Consider the following 22,285-nt stretch of genomic DNA (forward strand, 5'->3'; position numbering starts at 1 on the left):
AATTGAATGAATAATTTTCTTCCATTCTGGAGTATATCTATAAGCAGACAATACAGCAGTCAGTCTGGTGGCCGTGAGCATGAAAGCACGAAGTTATTGTCTCAGACCGTCCTTCAACGGTTCTTGTCCCATTCGTCAAGAATATTTTTACCATCAGAATGTTGGCTAGGAGGGTAGGGGAGGTGATGGTATACAATTTCTAATCACTAGATTGCGAGCCAAAAGCCTGGATTAAATTACAAACCCGTACAAAGTGCTCATATGGAGTGAGGGCATATGGCGCTGTTGATGGTGATTCGTCCATCGGATGGAGATGTAACTCGTTCAGTAGACCCCCCTTGGTGCTCTTCGACAAGAGTAGGCTCTACACCAGCACCAGCCTTCACCCTCCCCATTCCTACCATCATATATCACGTTATTCATTTCAATCCTCGATCATCAAAGGCTGTATGAATTTTGTGTGTTAAATCAATTGTTTTTAAATGCTATGCACTAAAACTCTACAAGGAAGACGAAAAGAGTAAACAAAGGCATAATTGGCTAAGATAAAATACAATAGAAGTTCGTTATAGCGAGAATCACAACCGCGAAAAATTTACTTGTTCTAGTGGATTGTCGTTATACCCGATTTTTGTATGAAAGTTGGAAAAAAATCCATACACGTTAAAATCGGTATGAAATGGCAATCAGTTTGTTCAAAACTTGCATTTCCATGGATGATATCCACACTACAACTTACTTGTTTGTTATTTTTCGAGGAAAGTGTTTAATTTCATTCTGAAAAATTATAGTACCGTATTTCTCCGAATCCAAGACGAACCCCACTTTTTCCTTCAAAAAATTTTAATCGGGCTCAAAAAGTGCTTTATAAAAGGCTTTATGAAAGGCTTTGTTGTACAGTATGCATTATTAGATGCTGAAAATTAGCTTTCGTTATGCCATACTTTTTTTGCGGCTGCACAATTATTCTTTATTTCCGTGGGTTTAATGACCGTTAATTTAAAATTGGCATCATAATACCGAAGAGAACGAATGGTATACACAGGTGTTAAATCTATTCTTGGATTAAAGCACTTTCTCCCTGAAGCTGAGTCCGTCTGATATTTTTCATGAATGATATTTTCTGTCTAGCTTCCGTAAATTCAATCTCGTTCCATTGCACAAACCAGCTTTATTAACTTCATTAACATTATGGAGTCGCTGATGTACGTTGAAAATTTGCCAGCAATACCTATTCCATGCGTCTCTACAATACGACGATCAATCAGGAAAATATTCTTGCTGTTTATAAAACTGTTACTTTTACTCAGCGTCAGATATAACCAGCTACCGCTACACGCACATCTCGCTTGCCAGGTTCGGCCAATTTCAGCGGCTGGTGATGTATAGGCCTAATCGTGGATGTTGAAGGTCAACGAACGAGTTTACTGTGCTATGGTATGGCCATTCTAACCTTGAGCTTTTCACATAACTCACAATTGCATCTTCGACTTATTTAAAGCGTCCTTGTTACGGACAACTGAATGCAATTTTGTACAGTACGCATTCTTTTAGCTACCTTTGTCATCAGGTTAACGTCAAATATTGGCTTTAGTTAGGCTTATGCCGTATTTTCTAGTAGCTGCACAATTATTCTACATTTCTGAGTGTTTAATAACCATTAAATTAAAATTGGCATCATAATACCGACAAGAACCCGTTGATAATTTGCTGGCAATACCTGTTCCACATATCTTTACAATACTACTATCCATCACGAAAATGTTTCTGCTGTCTATAAAACTTAATTTTACTAAGCGTCAGGTACAGTAGAGAAGTTGATGGATCAATAAAAACCACCTTTCCAACACAAAGTAATCCTTTATATTTAGGATAAAACCATTAACAGATATTAAAATTAGGACATGTTTCGCTCATACTTTGTGAGCATCATCAGCCAGAATAACCTAATTCAAGGTAGGTCAAGGCCCTGATCCCAATACATATAACGTAAAAACTTCTAATAATACAATGATAAAACTAATTACAACAATTTAAAAATGATCAGTAAAAATATAATATGTCTATTAAAACATTTAGTGACCATTAAAATATCTTGAAGTGTAGGTGAATGATAAGAAATGTTATTGGTGCGTTGCTGTGAATGATTGTTATTATGGAACAATGAACGTAAACCTCACACGATGACATTAAACTTGTTTATACTGTAGTTGTGAACACTTTTACACCATAAGAGTGAACTATTGTGGACTGCTATCTTGTTACAGGTGTCTTAAAATCACATGTGTTGGTTGAAAAACAAATTGCACGGATGGATAAAACATCGCCTGATCAGCGTAATATGGCTTTAAGAGACTCCCTCATGTTATATTTCATCGTAGTGTTACTCAATATATACTGTTCGAAGGTTAAAAATGAAATATAACACGAGCCAGTGGCGTTCATTACTGTTAGGCCACGAATGCAAGACAACCCTTGATTTTTGCATGCGATTCTGAGAAAAAAACGTCATTTTGGATTCAGGGAAATACCCTATCACTCCCGAGGCTTCTGTGGCAAACATTTCAGTTTTCATCTTCAAACAGCGTCACCTAACCTAACCGTATATGTATCGTGAAAACATATTTCACACGCATGTAGAGAAATTATAACCTCCTCGCTAAAAATTTACTTGGGAATAGCCTTTCCGAAATTTAACTAGACGCGAGAAAGTATGAACTGTCCTCTGAAATCAATGATGTACTCTGCCTTTTCTTGAGGTGTATCACATTCTTACCGTACTTAATTTCAGTATATAACATTAAAATTAAGAGATCGTTTTCTTCAGCCTTTATTTTTAATGAGTTAACAACTGCTATCGGCCACGTTATTTACGCAATTATTACGAAAACGTGTTATTCTCTTTGATTTTGAATTTTCTTTAGAGAACAGCAATCGACGGACATTACTAATCGACTCTAATATCGCTTTTGAATGTCGACGAGAGAGCTCGCAAATGCACACAGCGAGAAAACTATACCATAAAAATGGGTTAACTTCGGCCACTTTTTCGTATATTTTTAAAAATAAAATGTGAAATATTCCCTCTAATTTTCTGAAAAATACAATATAAATTCTGCCATGTTTGTTCTTCATTTTTAAATATGAACATAATTCTCATCATAATTCAGTAATGAATAATGATTATCGAAAGAGTGGCCGGAGTTACCCCGTGTTTTGGGGTAACTTCGGCCGCCAAAAACATAACTCAAGAAATGTTTTCTTCGATGTAGTGTTACTTCGGCCACCATGAATATTTTTTAAAAACCTGCAAACCTATTAAAAAAAAACCTGTATCAACAATCACAAACAAATTAAAACTATTTATGCTGAAAAAGACGTATAGTGATCAAATTCACTTTTTCCCAAAAGAAGAAACTATTTTATTTAGCCTAAGCATACAAGCATTGTATGATATTACAAATTACATGTTGCAATGCGTAAATATTTGTAATGGTACAAAATATAATAAATAAAAGGTACTGAAATCATAAAGCCCAATTGTATGGAGAGAAAAGGTGGTCGGAAAAGAAGCAATCTTGTAGACTGTTCTCATAATACACTGTCTTATAAATTAGAAAATATCTGGGCTGGCGTCAAGTTCTTAAATGTGTATCGTCCATATCAACTGATATCCATCTATTTATCATTGAAAATGCAAACTGTCTTTCCCCTCCCTGTCGGGATAAACTTCCCCATTTATTGTTATTGTACCAAGCTCGAAAGCTGCAGTCGCTTAAGTGCGGCCAGTATCCAGTATTCGGGAGATGATAGGTTCGAACCCCACTGTCGGCAGCCCTGAAAATGGTTTTCCATAGTTTCCCATTTTCACACCAGGCAAATGCTGGGGCTGTACCTTAATTAAGGCCACGGTCGCTTCCTTCCCACTCCTAGCCCTTCCCTGTCCCATCGTCGCCATAAGACCTATCTGTGCCGGTGCGACGTAAAGCAACTAGCAAAACAAAAACAAAATTGTTATTGTGCCTTTATTAATTTCTTCTAAAGCGTTCTTGAAGTAAACAGGATTGTAATTACAATATCCACGCCCGCGCACTGTTTTCCTGTTCATTCTTGGTATGGCCGAAGTTACCCCGGAAGAGGAGAACTTTTATCGCAAAACTATTCCCTGAAAAACCTTTTTGATTAAAATGCATCAAACTGTGTTGATCAGTTACCAGAAAAACTTATATTTTGACCCCATAAACCACTGGAATGGAGAATCGAATGCTGGGGCTAGAGAACAGTTTGTTTTCTGCTGTTACCAGACAAGACAATAGTCGGGGCTGCGAAAAAAGTCGATTGACTCAACAATGAGCCCGCCAATGTTATTTGGACTACCGAGTGTATTGTATGTGCATTTTAGTTGTTGCAATTGGTTCATCTTTTCCAGTATAGAAGGTAGGAGGAAATAAGTGTTGCTATTCGTCAGTGGCCGAAGTTTCCCTGTATGGCCGAAGTTACCCCACTTTACGGTACCGTACCGAAGACGATCGATCACATTTTGTGTCAAACGTTTCAGTTTTCTTATTCAAACAGTCACCTATCATAACTTAACCGTACTATACGTATGATGAATCAAGTGCCAGTAGAGAAATGATAACCTTCTTGCTATAAATGTACATGATAATAGCCTTTCCGTAATTTAACCAGGCGCGAGAAAATATAAACTAACGTCTGAAATCAATTATGCACTCAGCCATATCTTGAGGTGTATCCCATTCTACTAAACTGCAGTATTTAGCATTAAAATTAAGTGATCGTTTAGTCAGCCCTTACTTTTAACAAGTTAACAACTGTTATCGAACATGTTATTTACACATTTATTACGAAAACATGTTCCCTTTCATTTTGAATTTTCTTTATGGAACGTCAGTCGACGGGTATTACTTATCGTCTCCGCCGTCACCTTCAAATGTCTACGAGAGAACTCGCTAGCGGACAAAGCGAGGAAACGATACCGAAGGTTATCGATCGCATGCAATATAATAGCTGGGGTGCATAAATATCGGTAATGGAAAAATCACACGTGCTCAGTCGCTCGTAATAATGGATGGGTCAGTGATAGGACTCTCGCTGTAACCGAAGGATAATACACAGTTTAATAAAGGAATTTTGAAGGGACAGACAGCAATTGTCATCTCTGTGATATGCCGTACTTGCTATAGCGGGCTCCTACGGTATGTGAATAGCCTTTCCGAAATATAACTAGACGCAAGAAAATATGAACTATCCTCTGAAATCAGTGATGTACTCAGTCATATCTTGGGGTGTATCACATTCTTACTTAATTTCAGTATATAAAATTAAAATTAAGCGATCGTTTACTTCAGCCTTTATTTTCAATGAGTTAAACACTGCTATCGGCCAGGTTATTTACACATTTATTACGAAAACATACTATCCTCTTTCATTTCGAATTTTCTTTAGACAACAGCAGTCGACGGGTATTACGAATCGACTCTGACATCGTCTTCGAATGTCGACGAGAGAGATCGCTAGTGGAAATAGCAAGGAAACGATACCAAAGGTAATCGATCATATGTAATATAATCGCTGGGGTGCATAAATACCGGTAACGGAAAAAAACGTGCACGCTTAATCACTCGTAACAACGGATGCATCAGTGATAGGGCTCTTGCTGTAACTGAAGGATAATACACAGTTTTATATAGAAATTTTGAAGGGACAGCAAATAATTGCCATTTTAAAGGGGTTCTCGTTATATGCCATATTCGCTATAGTGGACTTCTACTGTATGCCGTTAGAGAGACAAAAAATTAAAGCTTAAACGAAGCGTTTGGTGAAAAATGAATTGAGTAAAGTTACAAGAAAGACAGAGATATGACTATAAATTCGCAGGGATCTACGTGTAACATAAGAACGTCAGAAGACGCGGAGTAAATGAGATAGAATGAGTTAATCACGCCTTTACGCTCTTTCAATATTAGGCCAGCTACTTTCGCTAGAAATGTGATCTTGTTTGGTGCAGGCTTCAGACAGTGTCTGGCAGTAATTCCTCACTGTTACAGAACAGGTATTACCCAGTCAGGTTTTAAATACTGTATTCCACTTTCTTGCCCAGAATGAATTAAACTCAGTGAATGGCTTCTGAAACTTGAAAACCGAGGACTCGATCAAATGGCAGTATTGGGATTCTTTAAAACAGTATTTCACGAAATACTGTACGAGATCCACCTGGTTTTTCTTTTCGTCCAAGTCAGAGTTCAATTTTTTCCAAAGTAGCAATTTTTTCCCCCAAGAAATGAACAAGTTCAGACGGACTCAGCTTCAGGGAGAAAGTGCTTTAATCCAAGAATAGATTTAACACCTGTGTATACCATTCGTTCTTAAATGGAGGCAATTACCTCTAAATTTAGCCTTCTCTGTCACAATAAGACATCAGCATAAACATTAAGGTTGGAATACAGTATATCCCCCTACTCCAGTGTTTTGGATAGTTGCATGTTGCTTTTCCAAGAGTACGCAGATCCATAGATATCAAAGTATAACTCCGAGTTACAACTGCACACAATATGGTTCATAAGGAAATACTACAATACCTGTTTTGATTCCATTTGAATGCGGCATAAAACCTGGAAAGTGTAACTTTTATCCATAAGATATATTAATAGTCCATTTAGAAATTCCAATTACTTTACAGATAGTAAATTTGACTGTCGAAGATAGGCTTACGTATTAGTTCGACAATAATATCCATTGTAGTTATCTCTACTTCTCTAAACCTTGAAAATCATCTTTATTTCTGCCCCTTCTTGGCTCCCCTAATAAATTACTTCGAGGTAATTAGCACCGGAGCAATGCTTTGTGTAGGGGTGCCTTCGGCGTCCTACCCCTCTTCCTGTTCTCCCGAGTGACTTAGACTTGGAGGCTTGCAGTTTCCAAATTAACAATGCTTTCCAGGTTGGTTAGCTCCTGTATGTGAATAGAAGCAAGTAGAAATTATATACAATTATGGAGTTCTTGGTGCGGTATTCTTCTTTTGAGCATGATGGGCAAGTGTTCAAACAATACAGCTAGATCTAAACTCTCTGTAGTAGAGTACGCTGAGGACCACGGAAACAGGCCAGTAGATCGTAAACTTGGAGTGTCTGAATTTAATGTATGATACTGGCATATACAAAAGAATGAACTTCAAGAAATCACAAAAAGCTTCTTGCAGTTTAAAGAGTGGAAGGTTTCCAAAAGTTGAAGAAGAACTGTTGGAATACGTTCAGGCTCTACATAGTGTTGGATAAGTAGTTACCCATGAAATGATGCAATTTAAAGCACGTGTGATAGCCACAAAGCACAGCATATTTCTCAAATTTAAAAAAAAGCAGGGACCGGATGACTGGATTTCTGAAACAAAATAATCTCTCACTGAGGCAACAAACATTATTGTTCCAAAGAATGCCTTAGGACAGCAGTGGAAAAATTATAAACTTTAATTGATCTGTTATCAGGAAGAAAACAGAGAAGACGTATTTGTTTTCACAAACAGACAATGCCAACTAGACATCAGTGAATTTCAACGTGCTTCCGACATGAAGAGAAGGGAAAATCGAGTGGACTACAGGAAGTGAGAAATAAAGATGCATGGTCATACTTGCAGTAGCAGATGGAAAGAAACTGCCTCTGTATGTTACATTAAATGAAAAATAATGTTGAAGGTTAAACTTCCAGGAGGGATGGATGTATCGTTTGTAAATGATTGGATTCGTACAGTTTTAAGAAATCAACCTGAGTCATTTCTTCGACTCCTGGTTCTACTTGTAATTATATTTAGCAGATAACATGAAGCAGCTGTTGACCAACATGAAGACTGCTCTGGCAGTAATTCCTGGTGGTCTAACATATGTATTGCAGCCATTGGATATATCCATAAATAAGCCATTCAGCAACAACCGGCATAAAGTGTATCATAGCTGAATGGATGAAGGTGCGCACGAGCTTACTCAAGGAGGCAAAATATGTAGGCCATCAGCAGAAATTGAGTGTGACTGACGGTACATGATTCCATCAAACACTGTTTCTAGTAAACAGAAATCTCACGTGCGCTTTAGGGAAGTAAAGATGACTACTTTTGGAAAGGCACATTCAGGTGACGTCGTAAGCTTCCACGATTCCAAAAGTAGTGATGAACAGACGTGGTAAGTTATGCACGAGACTTTAATATCACAGTAATTTAACCTGTCAGTACTGGGTATCTAATGTGCTAACATGTTGAGCGATTTCATTTTGTTTTAGTACAGATACCCATCAGTGGAGGTGTGCACACAGTTCACAGAGTCTTATTTTATGCAATTTACAGATCAGCTTAACTGAAGTATTGTGCAGTAAAATCGAGCTTATCTGTTAAAAATATCACGTAACAAATTTAAATAATCACACAATACAATACTTCATTTTTTCCATCACCCAAATGAAAATGAACTGATTGACTGATTGATTAATTGACTGAAGCTGCATGGAGATTATGTTATCGACAGGGCACCTTCTTGTGATGCAGACCGGGCCGGAGGTGTTCTCAGTGACGATTCTTCTTCAGCAATATTATGTTTTTTTTAAGTGCCGGATCATCCCAGAGGCATTTCTGCTCATGTATTTTACTTCTTTTGAATAAACAAACAGTGGGTTGTGCTATGTGGCATCTCTTCAAAAAAAATCCTATGTCCGCAATTTACACTGCATTTCGGACATTATCTTAAAAGTTATCGCATACAATTGGAAGGCACAATTACACACTGTGCCATCATATACTGAAGTACCTAATTATGATGCAAATTATTTCCTTCATCACCATATGTATACTGAATGTGGGGTCTGATAAATATTGAGTGATAACAATGTACACCTACATTGGCCATCAATTTCTGTACTTAGCCTACTCATTTGTGTACGTACCGCTGTATACAATGCCAGAATGCATATCCTTTATAATTAGGTTATACTGCGTCAAAACTGACCTCGGTAGAAATGAAGGAAATTAACGCCCTAGTCGTTTGTTGACACGTATTTACGGAATGAAGAAGGCCTGTGGTTGGCTATTCACATACTTGGCACAAACAACATTCAGCTCCGTCTACCTGTAGGCCTACAACACGCTGCTCGCACAGAGTTCGGGGACAACGCTCTCGAGATGTCTCAAAATTTCTCGCGAGAAACACTGCCTGACCAAGTCTCAAGATTCTCAAGACCTAGTCTCAGACAGCCCATCACTAGTTGAAGGATCTGACTCAATAGAGGATATGCCTTCCAGTGTCAACCAGTCAACCGTGAGATCTTAAAGAAAAAAAATTTACTTTGTCAATACAATTTATAATACTGAAGTTCATTACATAGTAATGACAACAATTATAACGAATCATACTGACCTCATTAATGTCTTGCATGTTATTCACTCTTTAAATATATTGTTGAAAACTTCTGCTTATATTCAACTAACTGACTGTTTCTTCCACATTCTCATCGACAGAGGTTAAAATCTTGCAGGCACATTATTTGAATAGGAGTTAATCAGATCAATTACAGCAGTGCAAGCAATAACCCTTTTTGGTATCTATCAAGACCTCATAGACCAGATGTAAAAAAATATTTACTGTAAGAGTAAGATCAGGTAATCAATGTAGGTTTCTTAGATTCAGAATGACTCCTGCCGCTGACCAACATTAATTGTGTTGACATAATAGAGAAGTACTGTACCGATATCAGTGAAGTCCAACTCCATAACATATATGATGCATTTTCTATATAACTTCTATAAATACAATTTTTTTAAATGTGAAATGTATGTTGTATGTATGTTGGGTATTCAGTCCGAAGGCTGGTTTGATCCTCTGCAGCTTCGCCAACAGCTGTCATCAATAGCCTAGGCGTCACTGAAGAGGCGTACTAGGGAAATGAGGGGTGAGGTAGTTTCCCGTTGCTTTCCTCACCGAGCCAGCCGTTGCTATTACATATCAGTCTGCCAAGCCCACTGAAATGCATGCACCAACCGACCCTATGAGCGATATTTTCACACCATTCATAACAGGGACTGGCTGCATAAGGAATGGTATTACTAGCATCACTCATACCTCAGTCACTTTCATATTGTCAAAGCCAAGGATGAGACTAAGACAGGTCAATGAAAGTAACAAATTTGATATAGCCCATACCAGAAGACATAGTGCACTGTAAACACTACATCTTGCCGGCATTATTTCAAAAATACATTTTCTTAGAGGAATCTTGAATTTATTAAATGAGACCATCTGTCGCTCTAAATACTCTTAGCTTAATTAGTCCCAATTCAATACAACCTATACAAACCTATGTACTGTTCTTAATTATCATACCACATTTCATTTAAATATGAAGAATAATTAAATCCTGCAATTAACACTAGGATATTTTGTTCAAAACTACACTGGCCGACAAAAAAGTACATCACTTTGGAAAAACTGAATCAGAAACAAATAAACACCAACATACAGAGGTAGCTTCCATTCAGGGAGGTTTTATGAGCTAAGAAATGTGTCTTCAACAGAAGGGTGGCTTTCAACTCATTTGAATCCCAGTCGATCCTGGGTTGGAATTTTCATTTGAAATACATGTTGCATCAGGAAGGGCATCCGATCTTAAACCTCCAACCATAACCAAAATGGGTCTGGGTGGCTGTTCCAGCAACCCCAGAAATACGTGAAGAAAGTTGCGGTTATATGTATTCAACAGTTTTTCAGATAAGAGATCACAAATGCCACTCCATCAGTTGTTTTTCAACCCTGAATGCTAAGCACTGATTTCATGGCATCTACAGGCAAAGAAGAAAAAGTTTTAAAAACTTTTACGGTACTTGAGTGGAAGCTATTGCTGTATTATCAATAGGTAAATATGGCATAATTTTTTGTCACAAGCAGTAGTTAAACTGTTTCAGTTTTTCTTTCACATTTGTTGAGTAAAGATGCTTCTTAGCCGAGAAGATGTTGCGAAAGCTATCACATTAATCAAGGATTGATGGAGCATTTGTTTTGCCACTAACGTGCTTGGTGCAAAATAAGAAGTGTCCAGTGTGCTCAGACAATTCCATGGGATAGGTACCTACCAGAAACGATGAGGATCAGACCATTGGAGGTCTACAACTGCCAGGAATGACAGGTTCCTGGTCCTTCAGATCTTGAGTGATCACCACACAACCGCAGTCCAGGCCAGAAATCATCTCGAGGTAGTAAGAAACGTTGCTGTAAGTGAGAGGACTGTTAGATGAAGACTTCCGGAAGCCAATTTGAGGTCAAGAAGACCCACCACCAGTGTGAGTGTGCAGCTTACTCCTCAGCACCAGTAGCCCGATTACAATTTGTGCATCAATACCGAAAATTGACTGGTGGCCATTACTGCTGTTCACGATGACTTGCCATTTTGTCTCTGATCTGATAGTAGAGAGAGTATGGAGAAGGACCCAGCAATATCCCCAAGACAGTACCATTTGGAGATAGCTCCAGGATAATTCGGGGGATATCAACTTTGAAGCACAAATGGAGCTTATCATCATTGGTAGAGGTGCTCTGAATGCACACTGATACATTGCTGAGGGGTTAATAGAGCATGAAATCTCCTTCATACCACATGTATATGACAGCACCCACTGCCATGACCTTCACTGTGTGTAGGAATTCTTTTACAATGGGATACAAACTATGAACCAGCTAGCATTTAGATCGACTTCAAAACCACTGAACACTCATCGGTAAAGGGTAGTGATTTCAGGCATTTTTAAAACAAAAATTTACCACTTTGTAGCGCTGATATATTTGTAATTTAGTGCTTTATAGCAGTGATGGGATAATCAAACACTTCTAATAATCAAGTAACTTCCATCCAATTATTTAAATAATCAAATAAATAATTGACTAAAATAATCAAATGAGTTTCAAATATTATTCAGTTGTATCATATAGAATAACTGGATGCATCATGAATGGATTTTTCAGTTTAAGTGTGTCGGATGGATAATAGATTGAAAACAAACAGATGAACTCTTACAAAAAGAAACAGAAATATGCCTTCTTTTTTTTTTCCAAATGAATCTCCAAATGTTGAAAATAAATGAGTGAATTACCAGTAACTGATTTAATATCCGTAAAATAAAGTTCCATATTTAAGTAGATGCCGATTTCTGGCCACATAATGGAACTAAGAACCAGCCTACCAATTGACAATTTCTTTTAACTAGCATCAGCCAAGTCCATCCCTGCGGTGTAGGGGGCAACGCGTCCACCTGTCACCCGGCGGCCCCGGGTTCAATTCCCGGCCGGGTCAGGGGTTTTTAATTGTAAAGGATTAATATCCCTGGCCTGGGGATTGGGTGTTTGAGTTGTCCTTAACGTTCCTTTCCTCACATTCAACACTCTACACTTCCGCAATTCCAATTACACGCAGGTTCATTCGTCCCCACTCTGGCAAACTAGCAAAACTGACAAACTAAGGAATCTGTAGTTCTGAAGTTCTGGTCTAGATTTTGTTATTTATATATTGTCTACCCTCTGAAAAAGTCTCACATCTGCAGCTCGTTCTGTATGCCTAACACATAAAACCAATAATTAAATATAAAAATTGATTTGACATGAGTAATCACAACTTCTTTCAGCTCTCCTAACCTTTTGACAATTTGCAGATTCGTTAGTTTGCCAGAGCAGGGACGATATCATATGCTGCAAGTAGGGGCAAAAAGAACTCTATAGGTCGACGCCCCAAACAAATGTAAAAAAGCGCATCAGCCAATATACTGTACAAACTTTAATCTTATGTTGTTCGGTTCCATGGAAAAATGGTTGCCATGCTGGCCTTTGGTCCAAGGGGCCCCGGGTTTGATTCCCGGTCGGATCGGGGATTTTAACTCTAATTAGTTAGTTCCTATGGCCTGGGGACTGCATGTTCGTACCGTCTTCAGCATTTACACTCCATCCTCACAGATGCGCAGGTCGCCTATACAGCGCCAACTCAAAAGACCTGCACCAGGCCTCTCCGAAGGCCACAGCCATTATTCTAAATTTATGTTAAAGGTAAAAAATATATTATAATAGCTTTAAGACCACAGCAAAATATTTTAATAATAATAATAATAATAATAATAATAATAATAATAATAATAATAATAATAATAATAATAATAATAATAATAATCTGTCTTTCATTCACCAACCATTATTTTTCCCCATGGGTTGGAGTGGTAGAATAACATCCACAGTATCCCCTGCCTGTCGTTAGAGGCGACTACAAGGGCTGCAGGGGCTCTTAAAGTATTCCAGAAAAGACTACGTAAACACCTGAATTGCAATCTGGCATCTGGGTGACAGCCCTAAATGCATATCAGTGGCGACTGCTTGACTGATCGATCAAGTGAGTGAGCAAGCGAGAGAGCATGGGTTGGCTACCACAGGGCCCTTAGCTAAGTCCAGGCATTGCTTCCGCTCACTTGTGCCAAGACTCATGGCTTTCATTTATCCTAACCAATCTTCTTTAGTCAACTCTTGTTCTTTCACGACCCTGATGGTATTATGTTTCCAAGGCCTAGGGAGTCTTTCATTTTCACGCTCTTTGTGGCCCTTGTCTTTATTTGTCCAATACCTTAATTTTTTGAAGTGTCGGATACCTTCCATTTTTTCCCTGTGATTAGTATTAATAGAGGATGACTGCCCAATTGTACTCCTCCTTTAAAAAAAAAAATCACCACCACCACCTTTTCCTTCATTGTTTTCAACTCTTATTAATTTGTATTGACCATATACACATTTCCTTGGCTGGGAGAAGAACCACTATCATAAAATATCATCATCATTAGCAATTTGGAGTCCTTTTTGAAGTCATTTGGCAACAGAATTTCAAAGATAGCAACAAGCAACTTCACCATATTTTATAGAAAATTCTGACGACTTTTAATTTATGACTTGATAAATTTGGTAGCCAAATAGTCAATACTATGGTATTGTGATTCATGGAACTGTGTGATGCAATATATTAATCTATGCATTTTAAGTAATGGGATCCAAGTGCATGACTCATTCATACGTGTGGAGCAGCAGTTGGTATTATTTTCAGAAGAGACTGTTCGTCCTACCTATACACTTCCTGTAAGGGAATGGAGATAGGTCATTTTAAGTTCCCTGTGATGAGATTGATGAGTTAATGATAACATTAGGATTACTTTTCATTTGATTATTTTGAAAACATTCACTATTCAACTGCCACAATCATTCTAATAGAATTTCAAAGGAATAATTTAAAAAAATAATCAAATGGAAAAAGTAACAGAATAACCAAAAATTAATCGAATAAGCGATTATTTTGTATTTGATAATCCCATCAGTACTTTCTAGCGTTTTGAAGAAAAACATAGAATTTGAGTGAATTTTGATAAATAAGTAGTCTTTTGATAATATTAATGTAAAATTAAAATTGCACTTGCATAGAGCTAAAAGTAAAATAAAAATGCATGAAGTATAATAAAATTTCATGCTGCATTCACTTTTAATTTATATAGGCTAAAGCATAAGAGAAAAAAAAATACAAAATTAAAGTAAGTCTTGATCATGAATCAGTGACATTGTTCAAGGAAATCATGGAACATACCACAACATGTTGTTCTGTCATTCATGTTTTCCTATCACTTACAATTAAATTGTATTTACTGAAATATCTTTCAGCAACAACACTCTTGGTAGGACACCAAGTACATTATGTAGCTGCTTAGGTAAACAGCAACAGCATTTGCAGGCAGTCCAAGGGCATATAATCTCCTTGGTTTAAGTTTCCAAAAGAAAATTTAAAACATGGTTTATTTGAAGAAAAACCTGTTAATTTTGCATTTATATCACATTTTAGTATAAATTTTGCATTTTAATGCATTTTCAACACATGCCTTCTTAACACATTTTGCATATTATCGATATTGCAAACAATCACCACCCCTCTCCATGGGATATGCTTGGGAAAAATATCCAAATATCAAATATTTTGACATCCTGAATGCAACAAGGGCAATGGAAGAGCAGATGTGCAACTCTCAGGAAACAGTCCAGAAACTTGTGGCAGTGCATAGATTCTGTCCCCATCGCCAGCAACACACAACACAAGAGTGAGGAAAATGGTGAGTGACAGCAAGAGAAAGATATGCTTCAAGATTGTGAATTACGATAAGCCAGTGTTCCTTTAATTCTATTCAGTGACATCTCAAAAATATGCAATTTTTTCAAAAATTGTCATAAAATATTGTTTTATAAACAACAATGAACTTTTACAATGAGAATTCTTAATATTTACATAGACAATGCTGTGTGTTGTGTAATCAATTGAAAAAAGAAGATTTCAGGTAAAAAAAATTTAGAAACATTTATAATGATCTACATTTTTTGTCGGTCAATTTATGTTTGGTCAGAGACGATGTACAACATGTTTTAAAGAATCCTAAAACTTCACCTGGAGTTACTCTTCCCATGGATTTGTATTTACTGAAATATCTTTCAGCAACAACAATCTTGGTAGGACACCAAATACGTTATGTAGCTGCTTAGGTAAACTCACAGTATCTGCGCTGAACAGCCAACAGCATTTGCAGGCAGTCCAAGGGCATATAATCTCCTTGGTTTAAGTTTCCAAAAGAAAAAAAATTTAAATACATGGTTTATTTGAAGAAAAACCTGTCAGTTTTGCATTTATATCACATTTTAGTATCAATATTGCATTTTAATGCATTTTCAAAACACATTAAAAAGTTAATTACAAGTCGTGAAAAGTGAAATTACAGGAAGTACAAGCCTTGATAACACATTTTGCTTATTGATATAGATGTTGATTCCCATAGGGAATCTGAAATATTTGTCCTGAATGAGTAAATTTATAATACCAATATAAATGGTCCATTATTGGACATTATAAATTTTCCAGCTAACTCATTCTTGGTTGCCAGCGTTTTGCCCTCGTGTGCTAGGGTGGGCTCATCAGTTGGTACCTAGCACACCTACCAATACGCTGGCTAGTGCATACCGTGGAGGCCACTGCGTAGGCTAACTGGAGCCACCAGCAGTGCCAATGCACCAAGAGACTTTGTCTCATTATCAAAAATTATGCCTGCTTGGCTATCAGATGATATAGATGTTGATTCCCATAGGGAATCTGAAATATTTGTCCTGAATGAGTAAATTTATAATACCAATATAAATGGTCCATTATTGGACATTATAAATTTTCCAGCTAACTCATTCTTGGTTGCCAGCGTTTTGCCCTCGTGTGCTAGGGTGGGCTCATCAGTTGGTACCTAGCACACCTACCAATACGCTGGCTAGTGCATACCGTGGAGGCCACTGCGTAGGCTAACTGGAGCCACCAGCAGTGCCAATGCACCAAGAGACTTTGTCTCATTATCAAAAATTATGCCTGCTTGGCTATCAGATGATATAGATGTTGATTCCCATAGGGAATCTGAAATATTTGTCCTGAATGAGTAAATTTATAATACCAATATAAATGGTCCATTATTGGACATTATAAATTTTCCAGCTAACTCATTCTTGGTTGCCAGCGTTTTGCCCTCGTGTGCTAGGGTGGGCTCATCAGTTGGTACCTAGCACACCTACCAATACGCTGGCTAGTGCATACCGTGGAGGCCACTGCGTAGGCTAACTGGAGCCACCAGCAGTGCCAATGCACCAAGAGACTTTGTCTCATTATCAAAAATTATGCCTGCTTGGCTATCAGATGATATAGATGTTGATTCCCATAGGGAATCTGAAATATTTGTCCTGAATGAGTAAATTTATAATACCAATATAAATGGTCCATTATTGGACATTATAAATTTTCCAGCTAACTCATTCTTGGTTGCCAGCGTTTTGCCCTCGTGTGCTAGGGTGGGCTCATCAGTTGGTACCTAGCACACCTACCAATACGCTGGCTAGTGCATACCGTGGAGGCCACTGCGTAGGCTAACTGGAGCCACCAGCAGTGCCAATGCACCAAGAGACTTTGTCTCATTATCAAAAATTATGCCTGCTTGGCTATCAGATGATATAGATGTTGATTCCCATAGGGAATCTGAAATATTTGTCCTGAATGAGTAAATTTATAATACCAATATAAATGGTCCATTATTGGACATTATAAATTTTCCAGCTAACTCATTCTTGGTTGCCAGCGTTTTGCCCTCGTGTGCTAGGGTGGGCTCATCAGTTGGTACCTAGCACACCTACCAATACGCTGGCTAGTGCATACCGTGGAGGCCACTGCGTAGGCTAACTGGAGCCACCAGCAGTGCCAATGCACCAAGAGACTTTGTCTCATTATCAAAAATTATGCCTGCTTGGCTATCAGATGATATAGATGTTGATTCCCATAGGGAATCTGAAATATTTGTCCTGAATGAGTAAATTTATAATACCAATATAAATGGTCCATTATTGGACATTATAAATTTTCCAGCTAACTCATTCTTGGTTGCCAGCGTTTTGCCCTCGTGTGCTAGGGTGGGCTCATCAGTTGGTACCTAGCACACCTACCAATACGCTGGCTAGTGCATACCGTGGAGGCCACTGCGTAGGCTAACTGGAGCCACCAGCAGTGCCAATGCACCAAGAGACTTTGTCTCATTATCAAAAATTATGCCTGCTTGGCTATCAGATGATATAGATGTTGATTCCCATAGGGAATCTGAAATATTTGTCCTGAATGAGTAAATTTATAATACCAATATAAATGGTCCATTATTGGACATTATAAATTTTCCAGCTAACTCATTTGTTGACTGAGTTAGCTGGAAAATTTATAATGTCCAATAATGGACCATTTATATTGGTATTATAAATTTACTCATTCAGGACAAATATTTCAGATTCCCTATGGGAATCAACATCTATATCATCTGATAGCCAAGCAGGCATAATTTTTGATAATGAGACAAAGTCTCTTGGTGCATTGGCACTGCTGGTGGCTCCAGTTAGCCTACGCAGTGGCCTCCACGGTATGCACTAGCCAGCGTATTGGTAGGTGTGCTAGGTACCAACTGATGAGCCCACCCTAGCACACGAGGGCAAAACGCTGGCAACCAAGAATGAGTTAGCTGGAAAATTTATAATGTCCAATAATGGACTTTTTATATTGGTATTATAAATTTACTCATTCAGGACAAATATTTCAGATTCCCTATGGGAATCAACATCTATATCATCTGATAGCCAAGCAGGCATAATTTTTGATAATGAGACAAAGTCTCTTGGTGCATTGGCACTGCTGGTGGCTCCAGTTAGCCTACGCAGTGGCCTCCACGGTATGCACTAGCCAGCGTATTGGTAGGTGTGCTAGGTACCAACTGATGAGCCCACCCTAGCACACGAGGGCAAAACGCTGGCAACCAAGAATGAGTTAGCTGGAAAATTTATAATGTCCAATAATGGACCATTTATATTGGTATTATAAATTTACTCATTCAGGACAAATATTTCAGATTCCCTATGGGAATCAACATCTATATCATCTGATAGCCAAGCAGGCATAATTTTTGATAATGAGACAAAGTCTCTTGGTGCATTGGCACTGCTGGTGGCTCCAGTTAGCCTACGCAGTGGCCTCCACGGTATGCACTAGCCAGCGTATTGGTAGGTGTGCTAGGTACCAACTGATGAGCCCACCCTAGCACACGAGGGCAAAACGCTGGCAACCAAGAATGAGTTAGCTGGAAAATTTATAATGTCCAATAATGGACCATTTATATTGGTATTATAAATTTACTCATTCAGGACAAATATTTCAGATTCCCTATGGGAATCAACATCTATATCATCTGATAGCCAAGCAGGCATAATTTTTGATAATGAGACAAAGTCTCTTGGTGCATTGGCACTGCTGGTGGCTCCAGTTAGCCTACGCAGTGGCCTCCACGGTATGCACTAGCCAGCGTATTGGTAGGTGTGCTAGGTACCAACTGATGAGCCCACCCTAGCACACGAGGGCAAAACGCTGGCAACCAAGAATGAGTTAGCTGGAAAATTTATAATGTCCAATAATGGACCATTTATATTGGTATTATAAATTTACTCATTCAGGACAAATATTTCAGATTCCCTATGGGAATCAACATCTATATCATCTGATAGCCAAGCAGGCATAATTTTTGATAATGAGACAAAGTCTCTTGGTGCATTGGCACTGCTGGTGGCTCCTGTTAGCCTACGCAGTGGCCTCCACGGTATGCACTAGCCAGCGTATTGGTAGGTGTGCTAGGTACCAACTGATGAGCCCACCCTAGCACACGAGGGCAAAACGCTGGCAACCAAGAATGAGTTAGCTGGAAAATTTATAATGTCCAATAATGGACCATTTATATTGGTATTATAAATTTACTCATTCGGGACAAATATTTCAGATTCCCTATGGGAATCAACATCTATATCATCTGATAGCCAAGCAGGCATAATTTTTGATAATGAGACAAAGTCTCTTGGTGCATTGGCACTGCTGGTGGCTCCAGTTAGCCTACGCAGTGGCCTCCACGGTATGCACTAGCCAGCGTATTGGTAGGTGTGCTAGGTACCAACTGATGAGCCCACCCTAGCACACGAGGGCAAAACGCTGGCAACCAAGAATGAGTTAGCTGGAAAATTTATAATGTCCAATAATGGACCATTTATATTGGTATTACATTTTGCTTTTTATCGATATTGCAAACAATCATTACCCCTATCCATGTGATATGCTTGGGAAAACGCAACAGGAGCAATGGAAGAGCAGATGTGCAACTCTCAGGAAACAATCCAGAAACTTGTGGTAGCATGCCGCAGTGCATAGATTCTGTCACCATCGCCAGGAGTAGCAACACACAATACTAGTGTGAGGAAAATGGTGAGTGACAGCAAGAGAAAGGTATGTTTCAAGATTGTGAATTATGATAAGCCAGTGTTCCTTTAATTCTATTCTGTGACATCTCAAAATTATGAAATTTTTTCAAAAATTGTCATAAAATATTGTTTTGTAAACTACACTGAACTTTGACAATGAGAATACCTAATATGCACACAAACATTGTAATGTGTTGTGGAATCAATTGAAAAAAAAAAACAGATTTCAGGTAAAACTTTTTTTTTAGAAAAATTTATAATGAACTACATTTTTTGTTGGTCAATTTATGTTTAGTCAAAGACGATGTACAATATGTTTTAAAGAATCCTAAAACTTCACCTGGAATTACTCTTCCCATGGATAGTCTAGTCTATAGTATATTCTATGTATAGGAGATTTCATAACTTACCCTAAGATGGGCAAGATCTTCTAACTTGGTGAGATCAGTAAGTTCGAGGTAGAGAGAATAGACCAGCAACCAACCATATACACTGATCACAGTGTACAAAATCCACAGCAGGCACATAGCAACATTGTAGCCGAATATCATGTCGTTAACAATGGAAGCAAAAACAAATGCAAACAGCCGAAACAAGGTGAACACAGCAAAACAATACAGCCATGGTGGCATCTTCTTCTCATGCTCCTGTAAAAGACAATATTAATTATAAGCACATCACAAAAAGCATTCTTGCTTCTCACAAAGGATATAGAAAATTTAGGGGAATGTTGGCAGCACCACACAACAACTGTCCTTAAATGATGTAGATATGAACAAAAAAAAGCATGTACAAAGTACACTGTTTGATAACACTGCAATTCAACAGTCTCCCACTTGCATCAATTTGCTAAATATTTACTTAAAAAACATGCAGAGTAATACAGCTTGCCTGATGGGCAGTATAAAGAAAGGAACATTTAATTAAGAAGTGACCATCCTCACACACACACTCAAATCTTTAAATATCTATTATGTCTTGTACTTTTGGCAGTGAATATACCAAAAATAGCAGCCTACATTTAAAGGTCAATTATCACTGTGAGAAGATGTATTTTTTTCGGTAACACATGCAAACAATGAAGTGGTCATTCAATTCCTCAAGACAAATCTCTAGATTGTCTTCCTTAATTTATTTGTTTACCTCGAATTGACAGATTGGTCTCCACAAAATAACTGGTATTACATTGTATTACGAGATTACACCACAGGAATACCACAGTTGTATTTCTTACTGCTCAGACCATATTACCATGAAGTGGTTTGGTTAAAGATTTGCCAAGTTGGGTATGAGCTACACATTACTTAACCGTCCGGCTCCATGGCTAAATGGTTAGCGTGCTGGCCTTTGGTCACAGGGGTCCCGGGTTCGATTCTCGGCAGGGTCGGGAATTTTAACCATTATTGGTTAAATTTCCCTGGCACGGGGGCTGGGTGTAAGTGTTGTCTTCATCATCATTTCATCCTCATCACGACGTGGAGATCACCTACGGGCGTCAAATCAAAAGACCTGCACCAGGCGAGCCGAACCCGTCCTGGGATCTCCCGGCACTAAAAGCCATACGCCATTTTATTTACTACTTAACCACTACCACTCTGACATCTTCATTTAACCATGTAAGTAACTTTGAGACATGTGCTGACCATAAAGGAATATGTTTGTCAAAAGTATGCAACACAATGGGTGGTGTGAATAAAAATGAGTCTATGCGAGTGAACGTGTGCTCGCTGAGTGCCTGAGTGTCTTCCTGCCGATGAGCTTCCACTCCGCATTTGCAGTGAATAAAAATATAGAGCGGAAGCACAGCGTACACTCGAGTGTCTGGAGCAGCCTCTCAGTGTCACTGATCAAGGTCGTGCACATGCCATGTATATAATACCTTAGACTGTGATAACACTTCGATAACTTCCGGGAAGTTCAATACTTAACATGGCAGGCGACGACAGCATGGAATTCCAGTCCGCTTTTATCTCCATTTTAAAGGAATAAACAATTATATTTTCAGAGTCACAGTTACCGGATAAGAAGCACAAGAAAATAAGTGCAATAAATACAGTTCAGTGTGAACTACTCGCTAAATTTAACTTAAACATTTCCGTCCAACAACTGTCTGATTGGCTGAATGGTCAGCATTGAGGCCTTCGGTTCAGAGGATCCCAGCTGGGTCGGGGATTTTAATCGCCTCTGATTAACTCTTCTGGCCTGGAGACTGGGTGTTTGTCCCAACACTTTCCTCTTCATATTCGCAAAACAGACTACGCTACCAACCATCACAGAAACACGCAATAGTGTTTACATCCCTCCATGTAATGTTGGCATCAGGAAGAACTTCTGGCCGTAAAACAGGGCCAGACGCAATTCAACCCAGGACCCCGCAGAGGTGG

General features: G+C 38.4%; 1 protein-coding gene across 1 annotated transcript in view; it reads right to left on the minus strand.

The window, feature by feature from the left end:
• Positions 1-22,285, minus strand: part of pasi2 (Protein) — an 87,377-nt gene that overhangs the window by 21,863 nt on the left and 43,229 nt on the right. The window contains exon 5 of the mRNA XM_067135118.2: positions 20,312-20,548. Within this exon, the coding sequence (XP_066991219.1) occupies positions 20,312-20,548 (237 nt within the window). The remainder of the gene's footprint in view (positions 1-20,311; positions 20,549-22,285) is intronic.

Source organism: Anabrus simplex, chromosome 1 (genome assembly GCF_040414725.1).
Source record: "Anabrus simplex isolate iqAnaSimp1 chromosome 1, ASM4041472v1, whole genome shotgun sequence".
NCBI classification, from domain to species: Eukaryota; Metazoa; Arthropoda; class Insecta; order Orthoptera; family Tettigoniidae; genus Anabrus; species Anabrus simplex.